The sequence below is a fragment of the Gymnodraco acuticeps genome, unplaced genomic scaffold (genome assembly GCF_902827175.1).
Source record: "Gymnodraco acuticeps unplaced genomic scaffold, fGymAcu1.1, whole genome shotgun sequence".
Lineage (NCBI taxonomy): Eukaryota > Metazoa > Chordata > Actinopteri > Perciformes > Bathydraconidae > Gymnodraco > Gymnodraco acuticeps.
The window spans coordinates 374,065-385,162 of record NW_022991896.1 but is presented as its reverse complement, the minus strand read 5'-3'; the positions used below and the strand labels follow the sequence as shown (position 1 = coordinate 385,162).

The 11,098-nt window shown below is 41.8% G+C and overlaps 1 protein-coding gene across 2 annotated transcripts; it reads right to left on the bottom strand.

The window, feature by feature from the left end:
• Positions 1 to 35: 35 nt before the first annotated feature.
• pdia4 (protein disulfide isomerase family A, member 4) lies at positions 36 to 10,304 on the bottom strand. 2 transcript variants are annotated; one of them, XM_034200082.1, is made up of 11 exons: positions 10,022 to 10,304; positions 8,812 to 8,986; positions 8,508 to 8,713; positions 8,285 to 8,423; positions 7,142 to 7,347; positions 6,563 to 6,721; positions 2,315 to 2,466; positions 1,984 to 2,140; positions 885 to 1,118; positions 228 to 668; positions 36 to 180 (listed from the first exon to the last, which is right to left on the bottom strand). In XM_034200082.1, exons 1-10 carry the CDS (start codon positions 10,095 to 10,097, stop codon positions 253 to 255), a joined length of 1,920 nt encoding a protein of 639 aa, XP_034055973.1. In that variant the 5' UTR covers positions 10,098 to 10,304; the 3' UTR covers positions 36 to 180; positions 228 to 252. The 2 variants fall into 2 exon arrangements, with proteins under 2 accessions (XP_034055973.1, XP_034055971.1); XM_034200080.1 differs by having other exon boundaries at positions 36 to 668.
• Between the last annotated feature and the right edge of the window lie 794 nt (positions 10,305 to 11,098).

The following is an 11,098-nucleotide window of genomic DNA, read 5'->3' as shown; positions in this document are numbered from 1 at the left end:
TTGTTCACTTGTGTTGATTTACAGTTGAAAACAAATTGAGAATTTGAGTGCTGGCCTTCAGAGCCGCCATTCTTTTATTTAAAAAGATGGAAATCCTCAACAGTGCTTACATGCTTTTTTCCAGAAACATAGGAAAGCTGAATCCCTTGGAATGAACAGAAAACAAAAAATAATATTGAACTGTAATCATCGCAGCATCTCAGTAACACCGTTTGTATCTCCGCTGCGTTGAGAGTTCTTAGCTAGAGGCTTTCAAAGTTCGTCTCTTTTCTGCGATAGCTTTGTGGCGTGCTTTTCCAAGAAATTGCTGAAGCCCTCTAGAGTTCTGTCTCCCCCTTCAAATTTAATGGGGCTCTGCTTGCTGTTGCTTGGGGCCAAGTATATCGTAGGGAACCCTTCCGTTTTGTAGTTCTCGTTTGGCACGTCGTTGGCCGTGGCGTCCATCTTGGCGATCACCAGGTTCTTCTCCCCCTTGTACTTCTTGCCCAGAGCCACATAATCTGGCTCCAGTTTCTTGCAGTGGCCACACCAGGGGGCATAAAACTCAATCAGGACATCCTTCTGGGTATCCATGACGATTTCATCAAAGGTTTTCCCGACCACGACCTTAACGGGTCCTTTGTTGTTCTTTGGCAGCGGCTGGGACTTAATGACGGGGCTCAGCTTTCCTGTTGACAAGAGAAAGAAGTTCAGAACAAATGTGGAATTCATTTCAGTCCAAAGTGTTAGAGCGGATTAACCCTTAAAACACCACTAGAAACATGTTTGGGTCTATTTTGGGAAGTTAAACCTCAGCTCTTATGAGTTAAATAAAACAGGATTTCCACTAGAGAAGTTGTTACCCCATCTTTGCAAATTGACCACAACAACAACTCAGCCCTCACCTTTCTTGAAAGCCTTCACAAAGTCTCTCAGCACGTCAGCGTCAAACTCTTCTGGATCCATGGCGAACTTTTTGCCCCCATCTGCCAAAATCCCCACGTTCACTTCCTCTCCGCTGTCGCTGAGGCCGAGGCTCTTCAGCTCCTCTGCGTAGTCCTCCTCATCGCCGATAGCAAACGTGTACTCAGGGAAGTCTTTGGCCACCTCGAGCACCTTGGACCTCCAGAACTGCGTGGCTAAAAACAATATAAAAGACAAACAAGGTTAAAGGGGTTTTGTGACTGCATTGTAAATCTTGCACAATTTGTAATCATTATTATTGGTTGTTGACGATGTCAGATAACCCCATTAAGAGTTTATCATAAGAAATGCCCCAAAAAATAAATAATTAATTTCATAGTATGTCAAAAATATCAGTAAAACCGTATATACCTTATTTGTATACCTGGCTGCTAAATCCTTAGAACTGTTACAAGGTGTGTATTTTGTAAATTGTGTAACTTGCTGCTGTTAAATACCAACCACCTATGTGCAATATATATATATGCCGTTAATAACTGTAATATATACCTGGCTGCTAAATCCTAAGAACTACAGGATGTGTAATTATGTAACTTTTTTTATTATATCATAACTTAGTACTTTGTTTTGAATGCATGTCACATTAAGCTGTAACTACGCACATTTCCCCTCTGGACTAATAAAGGTATTCTGATTAGTAGAGCATGTTGAAAATATTAAGAACTGTAAAGTATTGTATCTCAAATATATGAGAGAAAAACAGCATAATACAATAGTATAGTATAATTAAGTATGTTTAAAACAAATTAGGAATGTATAGCTGAAAATATTACAAAAAGTCACTCATTAAATATGTTACAAAAAAGTCAGAGCATATTAAGACTTAAAAATGTTAAATGACACTAATATGTCAAACATGTTGATAACTATAGTTCTTTTTAAAGTACGTAAAATCTAGGAGGATGCCATAAATAAAGTACCAATAATTAAAGTCCTTAAAAACGGAATTCATACAATGAATGAGGAGAATCACATCACAGACCTCTTTATGATCCAGGGTCAAACCTGCAGAAAACTCACCTTTCCTGAAGTCAAAGCTGAAGTCGACTCCATAGTAAACCACCACTAGGGGTGTCTTGGTGTAGCGCTTGGCATCATTGGCTGGTTTTCTGTGGCCCACCAGGGGAATCACGTGCTTTTTGAAGAACTCCTGCACCTCCGACACCGCCGTGGAGTCCTGGGAAATAAATTAACAAATGTGTCTAGAGTTCAAAGTGACTCCTTTTGAAATAAGTCTTATAAATGATTGCTTTTTGGTCCATTTAACACTTAAACTAAGAAAGCACATTCATTTATGGAGTTTTAATACCCAATGAAACCAGTTCAAATCAAATGATCAAACGGACAGTACCTCCACTGCGAGTGTGTGCGACGCTGGCTCGTATTTAGAGCGGAACTTTTCGGGATGAGAGGTGACGATCTGACCGGGCGAGGCTTTGAGCAGTTTGGTCACTTCGGAGCTGAAGGAGTGACGGAAGGTGAAGTCTTCCCTCAGTGAATTACCTGCAGAACAGACAGCAATGAGAGTTAAAGCCACACATCCATTTGACTGCCGTTAAACAGTTGAAGAAAGTCCTGCAAGCGAAAATTACTTTAAAAGGTCGCCCGTTATACTGTTTTTCATCAGTATATCACAGGTCTCAGATATATACAGAACCTGTCTCTGATTGGCTGAAACACCAAACAGATCATTGCAGCATTACCCATAATGCCCTCTGTTTCAGCCCTGTTTCCAAAGTGCTGATTCTCTGTCTGTTACTTTAGATGAAAACAAGGAGCCCCTCCCCACGCCCCTCTGAGAGACATTTGGTTACAAAGAACACAATGGTGCTCTAGGAGGAGATTCAGGTGATAAGGTGGGGGGGGGGGGGTTACCTTGGTTGCTGATTGGCTAATGGTTACACAATATTGATGTAGAAGAGACATGAAGAAGAGGGGACACATGTTGATGTAGAAGAGACATGAAGAAGAGGGGACACATGTTGATGTAGAAGAGACATGAAGAAGAGGGGACACATGTTGATGTAGAAGAGACATGAAGAAGAGGGGACACATGTTGATGTAGAAGAGACATGGAGAAGAGGGGACACATGTTGATGTAGAAGAGACATGAAGAAGAGGGGACACATGTTGATGTAGAAGAGACATGAAGAAGAGGGGGACACATGTTGATGTAGAAGAGACATGAAGAAGAGGGGACACATGTTGATATAGAAGAGACATGAAGAAGAGGAGACACATGTTGATGTAGAAGAGACATGAAGAAGAGGGGACACATGTTGATGTAGAAGAGACATGGAGAAGAGGGGACACATGTTGATGTAGAAGAGACATGAAGAAGAGGGGACACATGTTGATGTAGAAGAGACATGAAGAAGAGGGGACACATGTTGATATAGAAGAGACATGAAGAAGAGGGGACACATGTTGATGTAGAAGAGACATGTAGAAGAGGGGACACATGTTGATGTAGAAGAGACATGAAGAAGAGGGGACACATGTTGATGTAGAAGAGACACGGAGAAGAGGGGACACATGTTGATGTAGAAGAGACATGGAGAAGAGGGGACACATGTTGATGTAGAAGAGACATGGAGAAGAGGGGACACATGTTGATGTAGAAGAGACATGGAGAAGAGGGGACACATGTTGATGTAGAAGAGACATGGAGAAGAGGGGACACATGTTGATGTAGAAGAGACATGGAGAAGAGGGGACACATGTTGATGTAGAAGAGACACGGAGAAGAGGGGACACATGTTGATGTAGAAGAGACATGGAGAAGAGGGGACACATGTTGATGTAGAAGAGACATGAAGAAGAGGGGACACATGTTGATGTAGAAGAGACATGGAGAAGAGGGGACACATGTTGATGTAGAAGAGACACGGAGAAGAGGGGACACATGTTGATGTAGAAGAGACATGGAGAAGAGGGGACACATGTTGATGTAGAAGAGACATGAAGAAGAGGGGACACATGTTGATGTAGAAGAGACATGAAGAAGAGGGGACACATGTTGATATAGAAGAGACATGAAGAAGAGGAGACACATGTTGATGTAGAAGAGACATGAAGAAGAGGAGACACATGTTGATGTAGAAGAGACATGAAGAAGAGGGGACACATGTTGATATAGAAGAGACATGAAGAAGAGGACACATGTTGATGTAGAAGAGACATGAAGAAGAGGGGACACATGTTGATGTAGAAGAGACATGGAGAAGAGGGGACACATGTTGATGTAGAAGAGACATGAAGAAGAGGGGACACATGTTGATGTAGAAGAGACATGAAGAAGAGGGGACACATGTTGATGTAAAAGAGACATGAAGAAGAGGGGACACATGTTGATGTAGAAGAGACATGAAGAAGAGGGGACACATGTTGATGTAGAAGAGACACGGAGAAGAGGGGACACATGTTGATGTAGAAGAGACATGGAGAAGGGACACATGTTGATGTAGAAGAGACATGGAGAAGGGACACATGTTGATGTAGAAGAGACATGAAGAAGAGGGGACACATGTTGATGTAGAAGAGACATGGAGAAGAGGGGACACATGTTGATGTAGAAGAGACATGGAGAAGAGGGGACACATGTTGATGTAGAAGAGACATGGAGAAGAGGGGACACATGTTGATGTAGAAGAGACATGGAGAAGAGGGGACACATGTTGATGTAGAAGAGACACGGAGAAGAGGGGACACATGTTGATGTAGAAGAGACATGGAGAAGAGGGGACACATGTTGATGTAGAAGAGACATTGAGAAGGGACACATGTTGATGTAGAAGAGACATGAAGAAGAGGGGACACATGTTGATGTAGAAGAGACATGAAGAAGAGGGGACACATGTTGATGTAAAAGAGACATGAAGAAGAGGGGACACATGTTGATGTAGAAGAGACACGGAGAAGAGGGGACACATGTTGATGTAGAAGAGACATGAGGAAGAGGGGACACATGTTGATGTAGAAGAGACACGGAGAAGAGGGGACACATGTTGATGTAGAAGAGACACGGAGAAGAGGGGACACATGTTGATGTAAAAGAGACATGGAGAAGAGGGGACACATGTTGATGTAGAAGAGACATGGAGAAGGGACACATGTTGATGTAGAAGAGACATGAAGAAGAGGGGACACATGTTGATGTAAAAGAGACATGAAGAAGAGGGGACACATGTTGATGTAGAAGAGACACGGAGAAGAGGGGACACATGTTGATGTAGAAGAGACACGGAGAAGAGGGGACACATGTTGATGTAGAAGAGACATGGAGAAGGGACACATGTTGATGTAGAAGAGACATGAAGAAGAGGGGACACATGTTGATGTAGAAGAGACATGAAGAAGAGGGGACACATGTTGATGTAGAAGAGACACGGAGAAGAGGGGACACATGTTGATGTAGAAGAGACATGGAGAAGAGGGGACACATGTTGATGTAGAAGAGACATGAAGAAGAGGGGACACATGTTGATGTAAAAGAGACATGAAGAAGAGGGGGACACATGTTGATGTAAAAGAGACATGAAGAAGAGGGGACACATGTTGATGTAGAAGAGACATGAAGAAGAGGGGACACATGTTGATGTAGAAGAGACATGAAGAAGAGGGGACACATGTTGATGTAGAAGAGACATGAAGAAGAGGGGACACATGTTGATGTAAAAGAGACATGAAGAAGAGGGGACACATGTTGATGTAGAAGAGACATGAAGAAGAGGGGACACATGTTGATGTAGAAGAGACACGGAGAAGAGGGGACACATGTTGATGTAGAAGAGACATGAAGAAGAGGGGACACATGTTGATGTAGAAGAGACATGAAGAAGAGGGGACACATGTTGATGTAGAAGAGACATGAAGAAGAGGGGACACATGTTGATGTAGAAGAGACATGAAGAAGAGGGGACACATGTTGATGTAGAAGAGACATGAAGAAGAGGGGACACATGTTGATGTAGAAGAGACATGGAGAAGAGGGGACACATGTTGATGAAGAAGAGACATGGAGAAGAGAGGACACATGTTGATGTAGAAGAGACATGAAGAAGAGGGGACACATGTTGATGTAGAAGAGACATGAAGAAGAGGGGACACATGTTGATGTAGAAGAGACATGGAGAAGAGGGGACACATGTTGATGTAGAAGAGACATGAAGAAGAGGGGACACATGTTGATGTAGAAGAGACATGAAGAAGAGGGGACACATGTTGATGTAGAAGAGACATGAAGAAGAGGGGACACATGTTGATGTAGAAGAGACATGGAGAAGAGGGGACACATGTTGATGAAGAAGAGACATGGAGAAGAGAGGACACATGTTGATGTAGAAGAGACATGAAGAAGAGGGGACACATGTTGATGTAGAAGAGACATGAAGAAGAGGGGACACATGTTGATGTAGAAGAGACATGGAGAAGAGGGGACACATGTTGATGTAGAAGAGACATGAAGAAGAGGGGACACATGTTGATGTAGAAGAGACATGAAGAAGAGGGGACACATGTTGATGTAGAAGAGACATGAAGAAGTGGATTTTGCACAATAGGTGACCTTTAAACATCCCTCAAATGTCGTGCTACTTACAGGCTTCGATGTAGATCTCGTAAGCTGCATCCTGTTCACTGGAAAACACGCCGACTATAACGGCATCGTCGCCATCTTTGATGAGATCCTGCACCTGTTTGACTGCCTGGACCTGCTTAGAGGGAGGCCCCGCCTGTTCGCCCATGTAATCAACAATGCCTAAAGAGGAAGAGGTCAATCAAATGGGCTGGAAGAGCAGGAAACATTTGCATGCAAGGAAGTGACTTGTATTTGTTTCTTTTATTTGCAAATGCATCAGATTGCATGAAAGCCAGATAATGAAAGATTTAAAAATGCGTCAGGAGAGGTTGAAACCCCTGGCCTTTCAAATCGGACCGCCCTGGACGAAAACTAACAATGAAAAACAGATCATTAAATCAATAAAATGAATTAAAAAGTTAACGTAATAAAAAAATTAAAAACAAAATCTAGTAAAAACAAAGAATTTCATTTGAAAAACAATACATTTAAGTAAATATAATATATTTTGAAATGTTCTCAGGATTTTTTTGATAACAAGTATTTGATAACTTTGGCGTTCTGTATCTATTTACATAGAAAGATATCTGAGGGACTCACCTTGGTGCTGCCGGGGTCCGTTGAAGTCGAACATCTTGCCCCTTCTGAAGATCTTGATGGTGGGGTATCCCGTCACGTCAAAGCGTGACGCCAGCTCGCTCTCGATGGTGCCGTCCACCTTGGCCAGAGGGATGGGAGGAGAGCGCTGACTCAGATCCTTCGCTGCCTTCTCGTACTCTGGAGCCAAACTCTTACAGTGTCCGCACCTGGAGTCAGAATCGAGAGTTGTTAGGAACGTCTCATTAAAGGACACCTATTATGCAAAATCCACTTCTTCATGTCTCTTCTACATCAACATGTGTCCCCTCTTCTTCATCAACATGTGTCCCCTCTTCTTCATCAACATGTGTCCCCTCTTCTTCATCAACATGTGTCCCCTCTTCTTCATGTCTCTTCTACATCAACATGTGTCCCCTCTTCTTCATGTCTCTTCTACATCAACATGTGTCCCCTCTTCTTCATCAACATGTGTCCCCTCTTCTTCATCAACATGTGTCCCCTCTTCTTCATGTCTCTTCTACATCAACATGTGTCCCCTCTTCTTCATGTCTCTTCTACATCAACATGTGTCCCCTCTTGTTCATGTCTCTTCTTCATCAACATGTGTCCCCTCTTCTTCATGTCTCTTCTACATCAACATGTGTCCCCTCTTCTTCATGTCTCTTCTACATCAACATGTGTCCCCTCTGTGGAAAGAGACTCTTAAAGTTTCTCTCCCTTTTTGTTGGCTTGTGTAACCATTAGCCAATCACCAACCAAGGTAACCCCCCCCCCCCCTTATCACCTGAATCTCCTCCTAGAGCACCATTGTGTTCTTTGTAACCAAATGTCTCTCAGAGGGGCGTGGGGAGGGGCTCCTTATTTTCGTCTAAAGTAACAGACAGAGAATCAGCACTTTGGAAACAGGGCTGAAACAGAGGGGATTATGGGTAATGCTGCAATGATCTGTTTGGTGTTTCAGCCAATCAGAGACAGGCTCTGTATATATCTGAGACCTGTGATATATTGGTGAAAAACAGTATAATAGGCGACCTTTAAGGCTTCACAGCGGCTGTTTGTTTGGTGGGTCACTTTTGAGAAACAAAATTGACAACAGTGGCATTAAACAATTTGTATTTTATCAAAGATTGTCTACCGACTGACCATGGGGCGTAGAACTCCACCAGGATGATATCTGCGTTGTTCACAATCTCATCAAAGTTGTCCTTGGTGAGAACCAGCGTCGCCTCAGGGGGGGGTTTCCAATCTGGCTGCGCCACCTCTTTCACCCGAGCCACAATAGCTGCAACAAACGGGCGTTGAACATATTTTAAAAAACGAGGTCAGGTTTTGTTGAATGATGCTTAAGTTATCCAGATGTCCCTACCCTTCTCTGTCCTCTCTCCATCGTAGTCCACAGCTTCCCCGTTCTTCATGATCTTGAAGGTGGGATAGCCCGACACTTCGAACTTGGTCGCGATTTCATTGGCTACTGTTGCGTCCACTTTGGCTACATGAATCGGAGGGTCATTCTCCTTCAGAGCTTGAGCGATTTTCTCATACTCTGAGGCAAACTGTTTGCAGTGGCCACACCTAAAGGGATAAACAAAGAAGACTTCAATATTGACAGGCATATGGAAAGTGAGCTGCTGTCAAATGTGTGTGAATAAAGAATGTCCTAACAGACGCACCATGGGGCATAAAACTCCACCAGCACTGTGTCTTTGCCCTCCATGAAAGTGTTGAAGTTGTTGTTGTTGAGAACCGCCACGCCATTCTCTTCCTTCACCTCCGTGTCATCTTCATCATCCTCCTCCTCCTCATCACTGTCCTCTTCGTCAGCTTCCTGCTTGTCCTCTGTAACTTCTGCCAGCAAACAAGGAGAGGACACAAACTGATTTCAAACTTGGCGAGTGCATTCATTTATCAACATGCTTCTTGTTGAAACAGGACAGGTTCAAAAAGATAAGACTAAGAGGGGCAATAAGGTAGAGATCAATGTTTTCTACAATGCGTATGCTCCTATTCTTAGATTAAGAACTATTTATGCATTTAGTTTAGTTTATAAAGATGGTTTTATCATTGTCAGAACAATATACTGTAAGTCATTCAAACTAGCTGCACCTTCACCAGCTTTGAGAACACTTTAATGCATCAATAATTAAAAAACACATCATATATTATTCTGAAATGGACCAATCTGCACAATGACTACTTTTGGCACTATATGTTGAGGCTAATACTTTTGTAGTTTTACTTGAGTAACATTTTGAATGCAGGACTTTTACTTAGAGTATTCCTTCACTCTCGTACTTCTACTTTTACTCAAGTACAAGATATAAATTATAATTTAGAAGACGCTTTTCTCCAAAGCGACTTACAATCAGTGCAAAAGCCATAAAGAATCAAACTCCGAACAACAAGGAAAGTGCAGATATATTCACTTCAAGCAAGATCATACCATAGTTAGTGCTGGTGAATCAGTTACAAGGCCTACATTAACTCAAGTGCTTCGTTTTTTTCAGCAATAACTTAATTGCCCAGGTACAGTAGAAGTAGAGGTACCTCTCCCACCTGTGCATATAGACAGATATAGATAACAATGTGTATGCTCCACACCTGCACACAGACACCGCACCAAACAAGACTTTATTAACCTTTTGCATTCACATTATGTTAGTGTTGACCCCTTCAGGCCAGGCACTTTCATGTGTGTAAGGCAGTCCTGTTGTCATTAGCGTACCTGTCCTGTTAGCTAGCGCGCTAACAGAACTAGCAAGGTATCTAACTTAGCTAGCTAGTTAGCGGTCCAATAATTAGCACAGCAGCCACTTCCGTGCTTTGCTGGAATAGCTAATTAAGATGCAGTTAACACATTAAGATGTTAAATGCTTCACTTACCATCTTCACATCGGCTGAGGGTCGCAAAATGTGCAACGCCAAGCAGCACGAGCAGCAGCAGCGCGAGCTTCTTCATTTCCACGGGCGACGGGTTTTAACTCTTCGTCTCAGGCTAATTAACTCAGCTAATAAAAGGGCTAATACGTGTCATCAACACACACACTCTGTCCGGATCAATACTGACGATAATGTGTGTGCGTGTGTTTTCATGCAAACTACTTCTGATAACACGAACAACGCCTCCTCCGTCTGCAACTTGTCTGACTTGCCACGCTCTGATTGGTCCGCGTAATCGGCCGCCATCCAATCACAATTCGCCACTCAAAAACACGTAGGGTGATTCTATTGGATAGCTCTGTCCCGGATCTATGACTTTTATTATAGTTTTACACTCACACCCATGGTCTTCAGGACTTTTTAATAAACACGTTTTATTTTTGGGAAAATGTCACATTCACAAGAACTGGAGTTTTAATGACTATTACATATTAAAAATAAAGCAATACCAAGTGTGTATTTGATAAATGTTTTATTTCCTTACTTTATATATTATATTATATTTTTATATTTGTTTAACTCTGTATATGTACCCCTGATGTCAATATGTTGTGTTTATATAATGTTGGATAACTAGCATTTGGAAACTAACATCCATAGTATTCCCTTAAACTTATATACTTTAAAATAAAAATGAAGCACATTTTTGCACAAAAAAAGCCCTCAACTATTTCCACATTCTACTTCCATAAAAACTCCACTTAATGTCCCTGAAATTAATGAGATGTGCCAAATATCTCTGTACTGTATATAACTAGAAATGATTTGACGAATTTAATGTATTTTTCTTAAGCAACCTGTTTTATTTATATATTTATGTTATTGGTTTATTATTTGTGACATTTGAATAAAACAAGTACAAATAGGTCTTAAGTTCATATATATATAGTAAGACACCAATGACTTGCTTGTCAAAATGCTATTAAAAACAGATATAGGCAAATGTGATGCTTAAATACTTGCATGCATTTAAAGGTTGCACGAACATTAAGGTGAATGATCTCTTTGTTTAAACTAGTG